Here is a 21852-nt window from a genome sequence, read left to right on the forward strand (position 1 = left end):
ATAAAATAAAGAAGTATACTTCAGAGACTTTGGAAGTAGGGTCAGTTAAATTAAGACCTTCATTATTCAACACATAAAAAAAGTATCAGACATTAATTCAAAAACTAACTTTAAAGTGACTAGCACGGTGCAAGGGGGCGGGGGGGGGGGGGCGATATACAGAACAGCAATGTAGACATAGGTTTTACTCCCCCCACCAGATATTTTACTTGGAAAGAGATCATATAAGCAAGTAACAAAAATGGTGTGAAAAGTATTATAATAAAGAAAAAGCATAATGCTACAATAATGCTGCAGAGCATCCAATGGGAGTGGACCATAATACCTCAGGAGTGACAATAGCAATGTGGTGTAAGTGAGCATGAGCTATCTCTTGTTATTTTCTCCTTGCAACAACAAAATTTGTTATCCATCCATGAAAAAAAGTGCCAATGCAAAAGGACCTGGAAAGAGTCTTGCCCACGTACGCATCAGGTAATAGGCAGAAAGACTCCAGTATGGCTGTGACACCTACAGGATATTGTGAATTGTTCCAGCCCCTTAGCTGCAGTCCAGGAGCACCTACAGCCCTGACTTAGGCAGTCACCTATGGAGTAGAGAACTTTTGTGGAAGTCCAGATTTCCAAAGAGAAGTTCCAGCACTCTGTTGGAGCACAAAATAGATGAATTTGAATCCATTGGTGTGGGCGAGAGGAAAGCTTGATTTTGCCAGCATCATTCCTCTTCCAAGGCAACTCAGTGTAAGGCTGAAAGAAGGCCTGCAAGTGCCCGTAATTTCCCTCACAGGGACAGAGAGCCGGTGAGTGGGTGCTGAGCTTCCCCTGGTTTGCAGGATGCTTCCAAAGAGCTCATTTCTCTCTCACAGCATCCATAGTGTTGAATTAGGAGCTCAGTGACTGGTGAGAGGGATCAGATCTGGAAAAGAAGATTAGTAGAGAACATGTTAAAGAGACTGGGTTCCTCCTGACTGCATTCTGTACTCTATCAGGAAGCCTGCCACAAACGCTGAAGAAATCCTTTCTTACAGATCCCCCCATACTGGCATGTGGGCAACAACAGTGACACACTTTCCAACCCATATCTCCTCCCCTCTGTGACCAGCTCCATGTAGAAGCTTCCAAGGGCAGCAGCAAGAGCAAAATTTGATAAAAGGCTAGGGAGCAAGAGCAGAATACAGGCAAGGGTTTACAGACAGGAGAGAACCACAAACTTGAGCTGTAGCACCACCTTCAGGAAAAGAAAAAGGAGGTGATCAGTATCTGGCCTGGTGCTTTATATGGAGGGAGAACAAACAGGACAAACAGAATTCTCCCACAAGAGGGAGCATGAAGCACAGAGCAGGCATATTCATACAAGAACTGAAAAAGCCTTCTCTATAGTAGTACTGACGAAAGATATTTCTACCCTGAAAGTAGTAAACATCAGTGGGTGACTGCTAATTCAAATGCAAAAACAGCAATTCAAAATTCCAAAGAACATGAAAAATCAAGGAAACATTAGGTCACCAAATTCTACAACAATCCTCCAGCAAACAAATACAGACATGGAGATAAATGATTCACCCAATAAGAAAGTCAAAATAGCTGTGCTAAGGAGACTTGTTGATCTACAAGATAACACAGAATCTTGTGCACTGTTGGTGGGAATGTAAAACTGGTGCAACGACTATGAAAAACAGTATGGAGGTTTTTTTTTAAGAAGTTAAATAGAGCCCCCATATGACCCACAAATCCACTCCTGGGTATACTTATAAAAGTAAGAAAAATAGGATATCAAAAATATATCCATAATCCCACGTTTATTGCACCATTATTCACAAGAGCCAATAAATGGAAACAACTTAAGATATGTGAAATACACACACACACACTACAATATTATTCAACCATAAGATAGGAGGAAATACTACCATTTGGGACAACATAGATGGACCACAAAGGTATTATGTTAAGTGACATAAGGCACACTGAAAAAGACAAATAATATAGGATATCACTTATATGTGGAATCTAAAAATGCAAACCCATTAGAAACAGAAGTATAATGGTGATTACCATGTACTGGTTGAAGAAAGATTAGTGGGTAAGAAGAAGTTGGACAAGGGTACAGATTTGCAACTCGACAATGATTAAGTTTGGGATCTATAGTGGTTATAGCCAACAATACTCTTTATATACTTGAAAGTTTCTTGAGACTATATCTTAAATGTTCTCACCACACACATCTACACTAATAAAAGAGAAAAATGGTAATTGGCGTACGGCGATACCGTTTTCATTGGCTAATCAGGGCTATATGCAAATTAACTGCCAACAAGATGGCGGCTAATTTGCATATGTAGGCACAATGCAGGGAGGCGAAAGGGAAAGCAGGAAGAAGCCCCCTGCCACTGACAGTGATCTGAAACCCAGGGGGGAGCTAAGAGCTGGGGGGCAGGGCAAAGGCAGCCCTGGGGCCGCCTTTGCCCTGCCCCCCAGCCATGATCGGAGAATCAGGCGCCTTTGCCGCCCTGGCCAGTGATAGCAGGAAGTAGGGGTGGAGCCAGCGATGGGAGCTGGGCACGGTCGAAGCTGGCAGTCCCGGGAACTAGGGGTCCCTTGCCTGGGCCTAAAGCGAAGCCCACGATCGCGGCGCCCCCCGCTGCCACTGCAGATCCCCGCTGCCTGGGCCGGACGCCTAGGCCAGAGGCGTTAGGCCTGGGCAGGGGCGGAGCCTGCAACCGCGGGGAGCTGGGGGTCCCCTGCCCAGGCCTGACACCTCTGCCGGAGGCCTCAGGCCTGGTCAAGGGGTCGATCCGGTGATTGGTGATCGGAGGGTGATGAGGGTCAACTCCTCTGGCTGAGGCATCAGGCCTGGGTGGGGGGCGGAGCCGGGGATTGGGGGGATATGATGGTCCCCTTGCCCAGGCCTGAAGCCTGGGTCAGAGGCGTCAGGCTTGGGCGGGGGGTGGAGCAAGTGATCAGAGGGAGATGGGGGTCCCCTGCCCAGGCATGATTCCTGGGCCAGAGGCCTCAGGCCTGGGCGGGGCCAGAGCCAGTGATCGGGGGGAGATGGGGGTCCCCTGTCCAAGCCTGACACCTCTGGCGGAGGCGTCAGGCCTGGGCAAGGGGCCGATCAGGCGATCGGAGGGTGATGGGGGTCAATGCCTGAGGGCTCCCAGTATGTGAGAGGGGGCAGGCTGGGCTGAGGGATACTCTCCCCCCACCACCACCACCCAGTGCACGAATTTCGTGCACCGGGCCCCTAGTAAAAATATAATTGTGTAACCTAATAGAGGTGTTCACTAATGTTAGGTAGTAATATATATATATAAAATCCTAATGTGCAAATAGACCGAATGGCGGAACAACCGAACAACTGAATGACCAGTCGCTATGACGTGTACTGATCACCAGGGGGCACGCGTGGAACATGGTGGGCATTGGCTGCAGGCAGCAGAGTACAGAACATTGCAGGCATTGGCAGTGGCGGGTTGGTGGATCTGGTGAGCGGGGGCGCCAGACCAAGGAGGAGTGCTGGTCTCTGTCATCAGGGCAAAACTCTGGTGGTTACTGAAAATCCTGTGCTTCCGCACGCCACAGTCCCATTGGGTGCTCACACCTGCTACCGGCACAGGCACCGCTCTCACCCGCTGCCAGCACCAGGGCCGCTGCTCACACCCACTGCCAGCACCCAGCGCCAGTCCGATCGCTCAGCGCTGTTAGCAGTTGCCAGCGGCGGCTGCCGGCCCCAATGGCCCCTCAGAGCTTCTCCACCTCCCCCTGCTCCTGAGGAGCGATCCGGTCCAGCAGCCGCCTCTTGCCCCTGCTGCCAGTAATGGCCCTGCTCACACCCGCAGCCGGCAGTGGAGCTGCTGCTCACAGCCACTCCTGGTGCCAGCCTGGCTAACACCCGCAGCCAGAGCCAAAGCCACCAGTCATATGCGCTGCTGGCACCTTGCACCAGTCCCAGTCGTCCCTGAGGGCTTCTCCCCCTCCCCCTGCTTCTGAGGGGCAATTGGGGCAGCAGCTGCCACTCACACCCCTTAATGGTGCCGGCGCCATTCACACCCGCTGCTGGCACCATCAGCACATGGGAGCAGTGGTGGCGGAAACAGGGCTGCCAGCAGACAGGGGACCGGGGGCCGCAGTGGGAGGGGCCAAGCGGGGATGTGGAGGATGGCCCAAGACCCGCACCTGTGCCCACTGAAGCCTCATGGCCCACAGTTCCTTTCAAGGTGCATGAATTCATGCACTGGGCCAGTAGTTATATCTATACTAATAATAGAGGAATATACCAATTGTCTGGGATGCCATCACAGTAAAAGTAATGACTGAAAAGCAGGCTACGGGGGGCGACCAGGCAGTCATTTGGGTTAGTGCGGGACGACCAAACGACTGAACAGCAGGCTGCATGGGGCAACCAAGCCAGCATTTGGGTTAATGGGGGAAGACCAAACTACTAAGCAGCAGGTTGCGTGGGGCTACCGGGCTGGCAGGGGGAGCAGTCAGGGACAATCAGGCCACCAGGTGGAGGCAGTTAGGGGTGATCAGGCTGGCGAGGGGGGTGGGGGGAGAGGGGAAGTTAGGGGCAATTAGGCTGGTACGCAGGTGAGCAGTTAGGAACCAGCAATCCCGGATTGTGAGAGAAATGTCCGACTGCCGGTTTAGGCCAATCTCAGGGATCGGGCCTAAACTTGCAGTCTGACATCCCCTGAGGGGTCCCGGATTGGTGAGGGTGCATCTGGGCTTAGGGCCCTCCCCGGCCCCCGTGCATGAATTTCATTCACCGGGCCTCTAGTTATAATATATAAATGAATCAATTTAACACACTATACACCATAAATGTACAGAATGTTAGATTTCGATTATATGTCAATTTTTTTTAAAAAAAAAAAGCTTGAACAATTATTAGAATGAGAAAGTAAACTTTTTTATGTTAGAAGGGTTAGGTATTTATCAGAGAAAAAAAAACAAGTTAAAAAAAATTTAAAACAGAAAAATCAGCGGGGGGTCGGGGGGGGGGCGTGCAGAGGGGATAGATGAGTATGAAGTTTGGACCAGATATCCATAAAGTGTTGTCTCCTTACACATTTGGGGGTAGGGAGCTAGAAAGTGTATTGAGCAATCAGGAATTTTTCTAGCACTGAAACTAATAAAATTTGAAAACTGATAAAAAATCAGGGACCACAATCAGAATAATTCTGAAACAATTCCAGGTGAACGTGACTTCACCAGCAACTTTAAATACATCAACCTGAGCTACTCAAGAGGGTGACCAGATCTTTGCTGCAGAAAGCCCAGTTGTACCTCTCCCACTGTGGGGCAGGTGCTCCCTGGGAGAGTCAGCGAGGTGATGATGAGGGCCCCTCAAGCCAGTTACACATAGCATATTCTACTAGAACGTACAATATGATTTCAGAAAAAAGGTGTCATATACATACATGTCAGAAACATGGACACTCAGATAAATAACTATAAAAGGATAATTCTGGGTTATAAATAGGAATCTTTAGGCTATTTCATGGATATTTTGGACAATAATACCAGATTCATGAATTATAGTAATCCTCCAACCTGTAAGAAGTGATTTAGGGAGAAGAGGTCCAAGATTTCAGCATAGGAAGACCCTGAACTGAACCTTCCCATGAAAACTCAGAATGTAAACCTACATGAAGAGCATTTCCTCCTGAAAAACAGCTGAGGGTTGACTGAACAGCTCCTGCACAACAAATGAGAGAGAGAGACTGTGAGAGAGAGACTGCATAGAGAAGGTTGAGAAACTGCGAGAACTCTCCAGGCTAAACTCTTTGGGATTGGAGGTACCTGTGAGTGCCAGTGTATACATTCTCTTTCCACTGATAGCATGGGCAAGAATTTAATTCAAGTGCTGTAGCTCACCTGCAAGGCCACCATAGCATGCCCTAGGCCACTCACCCCACACCCACCCCAGGCTCAGACAGACAAACTGCCATGGCAATGCTGCAGCCATATGCCACTGGCTGCTCCAAACCCAGCCATCCAGCCTGCCAGGGTGCACACAGAGCTTGGCACACTGGGAAAATTGATCATGTTTGCCTCAACTGTGGCTAGCCTGCATGCCAGCGAACCCCTGGTACCTCATACAACCACTTCAGTTCCAGCCAGCCTGCTGAAGCCACACAGCACATACAGACTACACAAAGATCATTCCTACACAAAGCCACTCCATCAAGTTCAGGAGAGGTGGCTGTTTCATCTAATTCTTAGAAATAAACAAAGAAAGTAAAACAAATGAGGGAATATAGAAGACTCGGAGTCAAAGCAAATTGATCTAATACACAGAAACAAACAGACAGGAAATATAGGCAGACAAATGAACAGGTCCCAAATGAAAGAATAGAAGAAATCTCCAGAAAAAGAGCTATAAAAGAAACATACAACCTTCAATGGATCAACCAGGAAGAAGCATAAAAACTGAACATATCCGTTACAAGCAAGAAACTTGAAATACTAATTAAAAAAAAAACAACCTGCCAACAAACAAAAGTTCAGGACCAGATAATTTCACAAGCAAATTCTACTGAACATTTAATTCTACCAAACAATTAATACCTATCGTTCTCAAAATATTCCAGAGATATTGAAAAGGAAATAACACTCACAAACTCTTTCTATGAAAGCAGTCAGCAGTACCCTGAGAGGAAAACCAAAGACAATACAAAAAAAAAAAATCACAAGCCAATATCTCTGATAAAAATAGATGTGAATATTTTCAACAAAATATTAGCAAACTGAATTCAACAATATGGTAAAGGGTTATACATCATGCTCAAGTGGAATGTATTCTTGCAATCCAAGGTTGGTTCTATATCCACACACAAAAAAATCAATGTGATAGACAACATAAACCAAGGATAAAAATCATATGATCATCTTAATAGATACAGACAAAAGTATTTGACAAATCCAACATCCATTCATGATAAAACTCTCACAAAGTGGGTACAGAGAGAACATACATCAACATGATGAAGACCATATATGACCAATAAAACCCACAGCTAATATCGTATTTAATGGTGAAAATGTAAAAGCTTTTCTTCTACGATAAAAAACAAACAAACAAACACACAGTGATGCCCACTATTGCCACCTTTATTCAATATAGTATTGGAAGTCCTAGCTACAGCAATCACAGAAGAAATAGAAATAAAGGGCATTTATACTGCACATGAAGAAGTAAAACTGTCACCATTTGCAGATGACATGATACTGTATATAGAGGACGCTAAAGTTTCCACACAAAAACTACTAGAACTGATAAGTGAATTAAGTAAAGTAGCAGGATACAAAATAAATATCCAGAAATCAGTCAACAAGTAAAAAGGGTTTTCAAGAAGGTAGAGAAAAGGGAACTCCTATACATGGAGTAAGTTTGTAAATTGGTAGAAAACAGTATGGAGGTTCCTCAAAAAATTAAAAATAGGAGAGAACCAAGATGGCAGCATAGGTTAACGCCGGAGTTTGCTGCCTCGAACAACCACTTCAAAAATACAACTAAAAGACGGAACGGACATCACCCAGAACTACAGGAACGCCGGCTGAGTGGAAGTCCTACAACTAGGAGGAAAGAGAAACGCATACTGAGACTCAGAGGAGGCGCAGTGCTGAAGTCAAACACTAAGGTGCGGAGTGCATGCAAAGCGGGCTGGTGGCTGAGGGCGCGGTTGGCGTTTTCAATCGGGAGGGAGTCGCAGACTCTGAGCTCCAGATCCGGGCGAGTCTTTAGGGACCCAGAATCAAACGGGAGAAGCGGGACTGTCTGGCTTCGGTCAGAACTCGAAGGCAGCTTTCTCTCCGAGGTTTGCAGCGGTTGCTGGGACTCTGAGAGGCAGAGCACCTGGGGACAGGACTGAGAGCAGCCATAACTGCTCACTCCGGCCCACCCTGTTGATCCCGTGCGACCCGCCCCGCCCAAGCCCTGCACAGAGGCATTTGCTGGATAGCCTCAGGCAAAGGCTAGATTAGCACCTCCCTAGAGGACAGAAGTTCTCTCACTGCAGACACAGCTGATTCTCACAGCCAGTTGGCCTGGAGGTCAAATCCCCGCCAGTATTACCTACAACAATCTAGGCTTAACTACAACAAGGCTGCGCACAAAGGCACAAAGACCACAAGGGGGTGCACCAAGAAAGCATAAAAAATGCGGAGACAAAGAAACAGGGCGCAGATGTCAGAAATGGAAGATATAGAGCTCAAAACCACACTTTTAAGGTCTTTCAATAATTTTCTAAAAACTGCCGATAAATGTAGTGAGATCCTCAAGAAATCTAATGAGACCCTCGAGGTTGTGATAAAAAACGAACTAGAAATTAAGCATACACTGACTGAAATAAAGAATATTATACAGACACCCAACAGCAGACCAGAGGGTCGCAAGAATCAAGTCAATGATTTGAAATACGAAGAAGCAAAAAACACCCAACCGGAAAAGCAAAATGAAAAAAGAATCCAAAAATACGAAGATAGTGTAAGGAGCCTCTGGGACAGCTTCAAGCGTACCAACATCAGAATTATAGGGGTGCCAGAAGATGAGAGAGAGCAAGATATTGAAAACCTATTTGAAGAAATAATGACAGAAAACTTCCCCCACCTGGTGAAAGAAATAGACTTACAGGTCCAAGAAGCGCAGAGAACCCCAAACAAAAGGAATCCAAAGAGAACCACACCAAGACACATCATAATTAAAATGCCAAGAGCAAAACACAAAGAGAAAATCTTAAAAGCAGCAAGAGAAAGAAAGTCAGTTACCTACAAGGGAGTACCCATAGGACTGTCAGCTGATTTCTCAACAGAAACTTTGCAGGCCAGAAGGGAATGGCAAGAAATATTCAAAGTGATGAAAGCCAAGAACCTACAACCAAGATTATTTTATCCAGCAAAGCTATCATTCAGAATTGAAGGTCAGATAAAGAGCTTCACAGATAAGGAAAAGCTAAAGGAGTTCATCACCACCTTACCAGTATTATATGAAATGCTGAAAGGTATCCTTTAAGAAGAGGAAGAGGAAGAAAAAGGTAAAGATACAAATTATGAACAACAAATATGCATCTATCAACAAGTGAATGTAAGAATCAAGTGAATAAATAATCTGATGAACAGAATGAACTTGTGATTATAATAGAATCAGGGACATAGAAAGGGATTGGACTGACTATTCTTGCGGGGGAAAGGGGTGTGGGAGATGCGGGAAGAGACTGGACAAAAATTGGGAACTTGGAGGAGGGGAGTTATGGGGGGAAAAAAGAGGAACAAATATAATAATCTGAACAATAAAGATTTAATTTTAAAAAAAAATTAAAAATAGCATACAATCCAGCAATTCCACTTCTGGGTATTTATCAGAGGTAAACAAAAACACTAATTTGAAAAGATATATACACTCCCATGTTCATTACTGCATTTACTATAATAACCAAGATATGGAAGCAACCTTGGTGTCCCTCAATAGATAAATGGGTAAAATCCATGAGGTCTATGCACACCATGAAAAATTACTCACCAATATCAAAGGATTACCTCTTGCTAAATGCAACAACACGGAAGGACCTAGAGGGTATTATGTTAAGTTAAATAATTCAGGCAGAAAAAGACAAATACTATATGATTTTACTTATATGTATAATCTAAAAAAACAAACAAGCAAAAAAAACAGAAATAGACTTATAGATACAAATTATATTCTTACTAGTGGCCCAGTTCATGAATTTGTGCACATTGAAAGGAAATCAATTAGGAGACATATTTTAATATTTCTATTCACCCTTTCTCTATATCAGATGTGTCAACCAAATTCACAATCAACAATGACATCTAGAAACACATTTGTGTGATTGGCACTAGCATATATTGCACATGCATGAGTCAACTTAGCCTTTTATATATATAGAATAAATTTGCTTAATTAGACCTGCTTTCTGATGTAGCTAAACTTTTTCCAGCCCAGTGAAGCACCCCAGCTTCTCTTTCAGGTAATTGTCAGCAACACAGCAGTAAATATCAACATGAAGCAGATTATTATTGTAGATCACACAGGGAGAACAAAGGGTAAAATATTTCCCTATATCAGTGTTTGACTATACTCTGTGCAGTGAGAAAACCTGAAGTAATTTCCAAATTTCACCATTTCTTACTTCTTTTCAGTCGGGTTAACTTTCTAAGCTTTCCAAATCTCTGTTTTCTGGCTAATGAAAAGAAAATAGGTTCGACCAACTCTCCTATCTACCTACTCCAGGACTTCTGTGAAGATCAAATGAGATTAGACAAGTGTGAAATGTTTGCACCTGGCTATAAAGCAAGTCATGTTCCTGGGCAGAAGAAACTTCAAGGAGGTTAGTCGCTAGGGAGAGGAAGCCAGGCATTGCTATATGACCTCATTACCCGTACAGTTGTACACTTAGCATATAGACTTTTATATATATAGATGATTGCCAGAGGGGGAGGGGTTGGTAATGGAGGAAAAGAGAAAGGGGAATGAGAGGTACAAACTTCTAGTTATAAAATAAGTGAATCACAGGAATTTCATGTACAGCATAAGGAATATTGTCAATAACACTTAACATAACTTTGTGCAGTGAGATGGTTACTAGACTTACCACATAGTAATGTACATAAATGTCACATTACTACATTGCACACCTGTCACAAATGAAATATAGTATGCCAACTATACTTCAATAAATTATTTTAATGATTTAGGGGGAAAGTTTGGGAGATTCTGACAAAAGTTGAGATGAGATAAATTATAATAGAGATGATAAAAAAGATATAAAGTCATTCTAATCATAATGAACTTTTTCGTAGTATTCATAGTCAAAGAAATAAAGTACTAATGAATATACTACAATAATTCTCCAGAAAATCTGACAAGCATAAATGCAAGTAATTTAGTAGAACTACAATAAAGAAATAAAGGTGAGTTAAGATCCTGTTGTGTAGCCTCATTACAAGAACATATATTAATTAATAACATTATAAATGAAGAGTCTCTAAAAGCATTTCCTCTTCAATATTGTGTACTGGCTCTATTTCATTTCTTCCTTATACACACACACACACACACACACACACATATTTGCACAAGAATATGTAATAAGGGAATTCAAGCTCATCAATTGTATACTCTAAAGAACTGAGGAATTAGGTCTCTTCAAAACAGCCACTGATAAAAAGAGAATGGAGGTTCCTTAAAATTAAAAACAATTATCATTTGCTCCAGCAATAGAACTTCTGGATATATTCCAAAACAGTGACATTAGAATCATATTCATAACACTATTCACAAGAGTAAAAAGATAAATTCAACCCAAGGACCATCTTATATATATAAAAGTCTAATATGCAAAGTGTCCCCTTGGGAGTTTGACCTGGATTTTGATTGCTCACTATGACGTGTGCTGACTACCAGGGGATGGCGCAGAATGAAGGCAGGCCCTGGCTGGCAGCCAGAAGGAATGCCCAGCCACAGCTGAACGACCCAGATCAGCCCTGATCACCGGCAAGGTCTAGGGACCCTACCAATGCATGAATTTTGAGCACCAGGCCTCTAGTTGATAGATAAATCTATAAACAATCAATACACACAATGGTATATTATGTGTTATGTGCTGTGAGTCAGCTCTGACTCCTGAGGACCTTATGAATGAGTGATGTCCACAAAATCCTAGTTTTAACAGCCCTCTCAACTCTTTTAGACTCATGCCTATGGCTTCTTTTATGGATTCATTCCATCTCATATTTGATCATCCTCTTTCCTCCTACCTTCTATTTTTCCCAGCATTATTTTTTTCAATGAATCCTGCCTTCTCATGATGTCCCTGAAAAATGAAAGTATCAGTTTAGTGATTTTTACCTTCTGCAATATTTCAGGATTAATTTGCTCTAGGACCTACTTGTCTTTCTGGTGGCTCAGGGTATCTGTAGATGAACATTACCAAGCCTTACAATTGAAGGAAATTCTAACACCTGCTATAACATGGATGAATCTTAAGGACATTTTGCTAAGTGAAATAGGCCACAGGCAAAAACACAAGTACTGCATGATTCCACTTACATAAGGGATGTAGACTAGTCAAATTCATAGAAAGAGAAAGAAGAACGATAGTTGTCAGGGACTGTTAAAATAGGAAGTGGAGAATTACAGTTTAAGAAATATACAGTAAAAATTTACAAGATGAAAAAGTTCTGGAGATGAATTATACAACAATAATATATATACTACTGCACTGTACACTTAGACATGGATAAGATGATAAGTATATTATTTGTAGTTTAACACAATTTAAAATAACAAGAACTACACTAATAATTCCTTATGATACTTACTTTTCTCTTTGGCCGTTTGTAGTAATCCCTTCAATAGTGTTCACTATGCTATTGTCTTTTGTAATGGAAAAAATTCTTCCTTCACAGGAAATGGAAGAGTTTGTCCAGAGCTCTGGAGAAAATGGTATCGTGGTGTTTTCCCTGGGGTCGATGGTCACTAACATGACAGAAGAAAGAGCCAATGTGATTGCATCAGCCCTTGCCCAGGTTCCTCAAAAGGTTAGATAAACTACCTTAGAGCAGAAAACTCTTGAGTGTGTTAAACTCTGTAAAGGGTCTGATTAAGAAATTTCCACATGAAAGGTAAACTATTAGGATAGCTTCAATGATCTTAGATACCAATTTGAAAAAGAAAATACACATGTCAGGTGCTAAAGTATTATAGAGGGTGTTTTTGATGGATAACAACTTTGGCATTAACATTCTGGTCACAAAGAAGTATATTTCAAAAATACAGTGTGAATTTTTCTTTGATAATAGTATTATAGGGCAGGAACCGATATCATCAAATCCTATCCTGTCATTTGCTGCATTTCCTTGCAGGATTCCTAGAGTACTGAACACACTACCAATGTTCTCAGAATAGAGTTAAATTTTAACATTTACCAGGGAATGATAACACTCTGAAAGGCATCAAACAGTTTAGACTTCCCAGGTAATCTAGGCCTCTCCTACTTTCCCTGGATTTTGGATTAGGCCTATTCAGTTGCAAGGTGATATTCAGAGTAAGGATGTCTACGGCTCACCAAGCTGCATCTAGGTACCTAAGCCAGAAACAATGATTTAGAGAAAGAGAAAAAATGGCCTGTAAAAAGAAAAGAGAACCTCCCTGGTGGGCTGGGCCCTGCTAAATTCTGAAGCAGGAAGACATAAAAGAAAGGGTGTAGGTGGGTCCAGCCCTCAAGGTAACCCAGTGTTTTATAAAATGTGGCCCTAAAACAACCCATCAGAATAATAACTTCTGATAGAGGAGGAGGAGGAGGAAGATGAGGAGATAAAAAAGAGTCAACCAGAAGCAAGCCTAGCATGGAACAGTTTCAGCTGCTCCTCCTTCTCCATAAATTATGGTAGTGAATTATTCTAATACATAAAATACACTTGAAGTCTCTGGATAATTGTGAACTACTTTTAGTTTCCTAACGTAGCTTCCTCCTTATCACCTATGCAAATTTGCTGAGAACTTAAAGTAACTTTAACACTCACATAGCAAAAAGATGTTAACCACTTATAAACTAGAATCCAGCTTACTGGTGGACTTATAAATTGCTTGGCTATTTATAACTAACTAGTGGCTTGGTGCACGAAATACATGCACCAGTGGGGCAGGGGTATCCCTATGCTGACCTGCACCTTCTAAATCTGGACCCCTCAGGGGATGTCCGACTGCTGGTTTAGGCCTGATCCCATCTAAACCTGCAGTTGGACATCACTCTCATAATCCGGGACTTCTGGCTCCTGACCGCTCACCTGCCTGCCTGCCTGATCTCCCCTAACCACTCTGCCTGCCAGCCTGCTCACCCCTAACTGCCCCCCACTGCCAGCCTGATCACCCAAACTGTGCCCCACTTCTGGCCTGATCGCCCAAACTGTGCCCCACTTCCGGCCTGATCGCCCCCAACTGCCTCCCTGCTGGCCTGCTCGCCTCCAACTGCCCTCCCCTCCTGGCCTGATTGTCCCTAACCGCCTCTGCCTCGGCCCCGCCACCATGACTTTGTCCAGAAGGTCTCCTGGTCTAATTAGCATATTACCCTTTTATCAGTATATATATATATATTTCAGAAAGGAGGGAGATGGGGAGAGAGAAACATCAATGATAGAGATCATGGATTGGCTGCTAGCTGCACACCCCCTACTGGGGATCAAGCCTGTAACCCGGGCATGTGCACTTGACCAGAATTGAACTCAGCACCCTGCAGTCTGCAGGCTGATGCTCTATCCACTGAGCCAAACCAGCCAGGGCACCACCAATCACTTTTAGAACGTTGTATTGCTTCTAGAAGAAAGCCAGTGCCACCTTCCCCATCTAGCTGCCTGCCCCAGGCAGCCATCGGCACACTGCTGTTTCAGACATTTCATGGGAATGGCACCATACACAATGGGCGTTTTGTTAACAGCTGCCTCACTTGGGTGTATACCTCGGAGTGGCAGGTTGCAGAGTCCTATGTGACTGATATTAATCATTTAAGGAGCGGCTGCACCATTTCCATTCCGACAGCAGGGTGTGAGGGCTCAGATTTGTCCACATCCTCACCAACACTTGCTATCATGTAACTTTTGGTTCTAGCCTCCAAGGTGACCTCGGGTCCCACCAAAGCATTGCTCTCTAGAGCAACAATCTATGCTTTTAATTCAGTTTTAAAAGTGGAAGTTGTTTGAAATGTCTGCACAAACATCCCTATTGGTAAGTTCTCGCTGCTCAGGATCCGCTGTGACACAGCTTGCAGGGGCTAAGTCTGTCCCAGGCCAACCTCACCCCCCTGCTGCCTGGTCCTGTCTGGTACTGGGGAGGGCCCTGGGGAGGACGCTGAGGGCACCAGCCAACCCTCTTTGGGGCTGGCCACAGGCTGTGTTGGGCTGTGGGAGCCGAGGGAGGAAGAGCGAGGTTCAGGAGCAGCTTTGGGGCCTTGCCTGTAGCGGTGACTGTGCTGCTCCCCGCAGGCTTAAGTGAGTGGTGCACGGAGGGGCGGGGGGGGGGGCAGGCAGGGGGCTGGGAGCCTTCTCTGAAGGAAGCCTTGGGAGCCCAGGAGCTCCTGAGTGCCCATCTGTGGGCTCCACTGCGCCCACCGTCCTGGCTTCTACACCTCAGAAGGCAAAGGTCCGATCAGCAAAAATGAAAACTCTAGAGAGGTGACGTGGGCTCCACCTCAGAGTGGCTCAGACACGGTTCACGGTCCCACATGGAACTGCAGACACCAGTCCCATGGGTGTGGGCAGCGGCCACGTGGCCCCGGCATGGCCCTCTGGCAGGGCCTGAGTGCAGGGAGGAGCCGGAGCTTCTTTGGGAGAGAAAGTCCATGGGGCTGAAGGCTCCCTCTTCAAACACTGATCACTGGTCACGGTCTGACCCACAACTCCCATCCACCGGGCCCTCCTCACGGAGTAAAGGGCGCCAGGCAAGGCCTCTTCTTGGCCGTCCCCATGGACCCGTTGGCTCTCCTCAGTCTGTGGGGGCCCATTGTGGGGCTCCGTGCTGGGCAGTGCAGTCACAGCTGCAACCCTGAGGCCAGGCTCTGGGGTCGGAGCTGGGGTCCCAAGTGCCGCAGCCCCCTGATCTGTAGCCCCCTTATCCACACCCCCCAACTACAGCCCCGGGATCTGCAGCCCCCCTGATCTGCAGCCCCCCCCCAATCTGCAGTCCCCCCATCCACAGCCCCCCTGTTCTGCAGCCCCTGTGCAATAACTCTGGGCTCATTGTGAATGCGTCCTTATTCCAGGACCAAGGGTGTGCTGGTGCTCCAGGGCTGGCGAGGCTGGGAGCCTGTGGCTGCTCTGGTCCCTGCTGGTTGGTCTTCCCCTTACAGCATCCAGGCTAATTTGCATATTTCTCTATTATATATATAGACTAACCATATTAATCAATGCTGTCAGTGAACTGTATAATGTTTTGAAATATTAACAGTCAAATTAATTAAATTTACCATCATCATCATATTTTATCTTTTCAACAGGCAAACTATTATTTATAAAGTGCCAATGGCTTTTCTTTTCTACATTTTAAGAAAATTTTCAATCTTAGCTAGAGTGATAACACAGGATTTGGGTAAAAATTACCACTTGGAAGTTGTGATTAATAAGTAGAAAACTAAAAGAAGCTAAACATACTCATTAAGCAGACATTGTTTATTATTGTTAATAAACTTATATATCAGAATGATTTAATTCTCATAAATAGCTGCTTGCATTGATTTTTTAAAGCAAATGATGTAAAACTCTAAGATAATTTATGTAATTAGTGAATATAAGTAAACCACTTCCCCATCATTCAAAAAGAAATAAAAAGGTTAACATTAAATCTAGATGATGAGAGCTAGAATAACAAATAATTAAAATAAATGTGTAGACTATTAATTTACTGTGTTTTAAACTACAATTATATGACTACCTAAAAATTTTTATATGCTTGAATTGGTCATTGATAATCTCATTTGTCTAACCCCAAAGTGTGAAACATCATGATTGCACTCATACCTGACTGAATATAAAAATAAGTAACAAGAAATATGAATACCTATGCCTCTTAGAGCAGTGTTTTATTGGTTCTCATTATCAACATGTCTTGTCCTCATTCCCTTACCTGTTATATGTCAGGGGTTTAACTAGATGTCTCTTAACCTATTTAGAATTCTCTGCAGTTTGACTCAAGTAATATATAACCTTCTTTGCCCTAACAGATTATATGGAGATATGATGGCAAAAAACCAGATACCTTAGGGCCAAATACCCGGCTCTATAAATGGATCCCCCAGAATGACCTTCTTGGTAAGATTCTGGAAAACCCTGAAATCAGAATCAAGTCAACCAGAATGATAAACAGTTCACTAGGATAGAAATGTATTGGACATTTCTTACTGAAAACCTCAAAAATAAAAATGAACTTCCCAATATTTATTTCCTAGTCCTAGTGGGAAAGGATAAGCTGTAACAGTTGACATCTTATCTTACATAGTCACATTCCTTATGGCCACAAACAAAAGATCTTTAGTTCATGTGTAATTCCTCTCAGAAAGAATAGCTCAATTATCACTCTGCCTCCTAATTCTCTTCTTACACCAATGGTTTAATCCGCCATAAGGGTGTACAGGTCCCCCTGAAAAATATCAGCTCCTCTTTTATTACCAGTAACTCTCCATTATCCATTGGTGAAAAAATTAATATCACTTTCTGAAGTAAAAACATATTTCATTATAATGTGTAGATTTTCCTTCCTCTGATTCTGGTGCCACCATCATCCCATTGCTTGCTGCATTGACATCTGCATATCACACTCTGACTTCTCTATTTTATTAAGAGAATATATTTCAACATGCACCACCACTTTTATTTTTTTTTTTTTTAGCACACACTTTTTAAAATCCCGAATTTTCTCTTTTCATTTGTCCACTGGCAACTTGTATTCATTTCAAGTCAAAAGAAACACACTAATCTATGTAAGCCTTCACTGTCCCTCCAGCAGACTTATTGTTTCTCTTCCTATGAGTTCTGAAAGACATTTTAATACAGTCTGAAGTGTAGACCAATCTGTTACTAAATATACTGTCTCTGTCTGTGCCTTTATTGCCCAACTCTCATTTTATTTCCAAGACTTATAATTCGTAATTTGCTGAAATTCACCCAATCATAGGTCATCCAAAAACCAAAGCCTTTATAACTCATGGTGGAACCAATGGCATCTATGAGGCGATCTACCATGGGATCCCTATGGTGGGCCTTCCTATGTTTGCGGATCAACCTGATAACGTTGCTCACATGGAGACCAAGGGAGCAGCTATCAGATTGGACTTCAACACTATTTCAAGTACAGATTTGCTCAATGCATTGAAGACTGTCATTAATGGCCCTTCGTAAGTATCACATATTTTTTATAGATAGTATTTATACATAGATTAGTTTGTCAATAGTGCATTTTAATTTCATCCCAATTTTAAGAGGCTAATTTTGACATTATTAACATGAGTTAACCCATCCTAATCAACTTTTATTTTCGACCACACATTTACTTCAAAATTGCGTTTTAATCTCATGTATTTAATGGGGAGCCACCTAATGCAACAATTTTCTCCTCCAATAATATAAAGTTATGTAGGTAATTATAAGGACACATTTTTTAAAAAATATGATAAAATACATAGTAAGGAGAGTAATCAACTAGAAGAAAAATCATAAATTCTTTACCTAAATAAATTCAATACCTAAAATTTCTGAAACTATAAATATCTTTACACTCAAAAACTTATTTTACTGTAATCATTTAAACAGATTTTATGAAATATTATTTACATACCATAAAACTCACATGTTAAAATTATATAATTCAGATATATGTAGTATGCTTACAAAGCTATGAAACTATCACCATAATATAAACTTAGGGCATTTTTGTCATCCTAAAAAGACATATCATATGCCTTAGAAGTCACTTCCCATCTCCCTCACCCAAGCAACCATTGATCAACTTTCTGTCTCTATAGATTAGTCCTCTGGACATTTCATAATAACAGAATCATATACTATATGACCTTTTGGAACTGGCTTCTTTCACATGGCATAATGTTTTTTGTGTATATTGTTTAAATATATTTTTATTGATTTCAGAAAGGAAGGGAGAAGGAGAGAGAGATAGAAACATCCTATATAATAAAAGGCTAATATGCAAATCGACCAAACAGCAGAACAACCAATCCCTATGATGTGCACTATCCAGCAGGGACAGACACTCAACGCAGGAACTGCCCCCTGGTGGTCAGTGTGCTCCCCCTGTGGGCCAACCTCATGGTTGGTGAGAGCAGCGGCAGTGGTGGGAGCCTCTCCCACCTCCGCAGCAGCACTAAGGATGTCCAACTGCTAGCTTAGGCCCGCTCCACATGGGGAGTGGGCCTAAACCAGCAGTCAGACATCCCCCAAGGGCTCCCAGACTGAGAGAGGGTGCAGGCCGGCTTGAGGGACCCCGCCCAACTGAACAAATTTTGTGCACTGGACCTCTAGTCAATAATGAGGGAGAATCATTGATCAGCTGCCTCTTGCACACCCCACACTGGGGATCGAGCCAGCAACCTGGGCATGTGCCCTGACTCAGCATCAAATGGTGACCTCCTGGTTCATAGGTCAAGGCTCAACCAGTTAGCCATGCTGACCAGTCAATAAAAATATTTTTTAATTAAAAAAAATACAACTTTGAATGGGAATGATTGGCTTAAGGAAATTAACTTTCTTTCAATGTTGATATCTTTGTGTTTCTCCTTCAGATATAAGGAGAACACTATGAAGTTATCAAGAATTCATCATGACCAGCCTATGAAACCTCTAGATCGAACAGTCTTCTGGATCGAGTTTGTCATGCGACACAAAGGAGCCAAACATCTTCGGCCAGCCGCCCATGACCTCACCTGGTTCCAGTACCACTCTTTGGATGTGATTGGGTTCCTGCTGGCGTGTGTGGCAACTGCTACATTTGTCATCGCAAAATGTGTTCTGTTTTGTTGCCGGAAGTTTTTTAAAACAGGAAAGAAGAAAAAAAGAGAGTAGTTCTTTCAAAGGCCTGAAGCTGATATGCCTTGTAGATAGGACTCCTCCACTTCATTCCAGCAAGAAGTTGCGATGTAGCCGAAACCAGTTTGGCTCAGTGGATAGAGCGTCGGCCTGAGGACTGAAAGGTCCCAGGTTCGATTCCGGTCAAGGGCATGTACCTGGGTTGCGGGCACATCCCCAGTGGGAGATGTGCAGGAGGCAGCTGATCGATGTTTCTCTCTCATCGATGTTTCTAACTTTCTATCTCTCTCCCTTCCTCTCTGTGAAAAATCAATAAAATATATTTAAAAAAAAATTTAAAAAAAAAAGAAGTTGCGATGTAAGGGTTCACTATCTCCTGTGACAACCTTACTTTTCACAATTTAGCTTCTCAGATCCAAATTTGTTTTCAAGTGACTATCTGGTTAAGAGTTATAAATATGTCATGCCAAAAATAAAAACTTATAAAAAGTAAACCAAAAATAAAGTCATATGAATATATTTTTAAATTTGTTATTCTAATTGCAAAGTTATACCAAAATATTAGCTTAATTATGTTTCAAATATTACACATGAACACAAGAACATTAAGTAGTCTATTCACATATTAATATTATTTTGCAAATACTCAGAATGTTTTAATATTATTTGGGTGCAAAAATCTGTAGTTTTATCTTTTGCTAAACAAAACTATTCAAAAATTAGAATTGTGCAAAATAATTCATCCTTCTATCTCATTTTTGGAGACCACCAATGCTCCTTTGTTTTACTGTACATACAGCCTCAGCATCACTTCTTACCTACAGACATGGAAGTCATTTGCTTTCATCCAGTAAGTAAATTTGTCATCAAAACTTATATGGACTGAAAAATATGACAACAGCTAATTGCTTCCTGTTGTACACTGAGCTATATATGAAAGACTTTGGTTTCAGTAGCTAATTCTATTTACCTTACTGCCCCCTAAAAAGATTCACCAGGTTTTTTCACTCTTGTTTTAGTCTTTGATAATGGGTATATGCTTCCAATTATAAGTTTGATAATGTAGAATCCATACTCTAAAGGGACTTACTGAATTTTCATTCTCTCCAAATATATGTGTACATATATATGCCCACGTCTTGTAAAACAAGGCACAGAATCACTTAGCTACTTACAGACACAGTGAACAATTCAATGTGTTTGTTGAAGGCAGTTGAAATAGTGATTATTTCATACTAGGGGCCCAGTGCACTAATTCCTGCACCTTGAAAGGAGCTGTAGACTGCGAGGCTGCAGTGGGCACAGGGGCGAGTCTCAGCCCATCCTCCATGCCCGGCCTGGTCCCTCCAGCTGCAGCCCCCAGTCTTCTCTCTGCCAGTAGCCCCACTCACCACCCTGCTCCCAAGGGCTGACAGCGTGGAGTGACCTGGGCCAGCGCCAGGCTCCAGAAGCAGGTGTAAGCACAGGACGGGACTGCAGCACATGGGAGGAAAGAATTTTCAGTAACCACCTGTCAGGGCCAGCCTGACACGGTTGAGCCGGGCTGAGGCAGGGAGGTGGGAATTGAGAAAAGAAAGAAAGACAGGAAAGCGGGGTCGGGAGGACCCCAGTTCTTTTGATGAATTGAAGCGAGTTTATTAGCTATACAATCCTATTTATACACAACACATTGAATCGGAGGTCTGTCAAGAGGAATGTATTCTTTGTTCCTTTTAATCTCTGAGGGAGAGATACAGCAGAAGGACAAGTTTTCAGTACAGCATATCTTAGTAAATAGTTATAGACTTCTTGGCAAGCTATGAAAGGCTCTTCTTATTCTACAAATGTTACTCCCATTCTACTGATAATCGCCATTCAAACAAGTCTGGGAAAACTGTGTGGGTAAGGGTCCCAGCCTTGCTAGCCCCTGCAGGTGCAAGGACCTTGCCAGCTTACATCTGGCCCCCAACAGATCCCCCTTCTTTGTTTTTTAGGCGAAGTTCATGTTTCAGTGTCTGACAGTTTTTTATGTGTACATGTCAGCAGTAATATTTTAGTTCTGGATGGTGGACAAATGGTGGCAATGCAGGTCCGACCCTCTCTGGTTTGGTCCTGGGCAACTTGCAGCGATGCACAGCTGCTGACTGCTAGCATGATAAGGCGTCTTCACCATTTTTATTTCTGGACTGCTTTTTTTCTCGTTGTTTTATGAGGCCATTGCTATTCTGTGGCTGGAGTAGTCCTGATAATTCCTCTCTGTTGCAGGAATCCACATGGTCTTGGAGTTGTTTTTTGAAAATATACAAATATATTTTCGACCAAA

The 21852-nt window shown here is 42.9% G+C and overlaps 1 protein-coding gene across 3 annotated transcripts in view; it reads left to right on the forward strand.

Moving 5' to 3' along the window:
* The window catches only part of LOC308513422 (UDP-glucuronosyltransferase 2B31-like), a gene marked incomplete at its 5' end in the record, with an annotated part of 90620 nt that extends 70552 nt beyond the window's left edge, over positions 1-20068 (forward strand). For all 3 annotated transcript variants that reach the window (XM_081083478.1, XM_081083475.1, XM_081083476.1), the window contains 4 exons: positions 12432-12563; positions 16736-16823; positions 17686-17905; positions 19307-20068. In XM_081083478.1, the coding sequence (XP_080939604.1) occupies positions 12432-12563; positions 16736-16823; positions 17686-17905; positions 19307-19586 (720 nt within the window). In that variant the 3' untranslated portion in view covers positions 19587-20068. The remainder of the gene's footprint in view (positions 1-12431; positions 12564-16735; positions 16824-17685; positions 17906-19306) is intronic.
* Between the last annotated feature and the right edge of the window lie 1784 nt (positions 20069-21852).

This window comes from Myotis nattereri, assembly GCF_964212035.1.
Source record: "Myotis nattereri genome assembly, chromosome: 1".
NCBI lineage: Eukaryota > Metazoa > Chordata > Mammalia > Chiroptera > Vespertilionidae > Myotis > Myotis nattereri.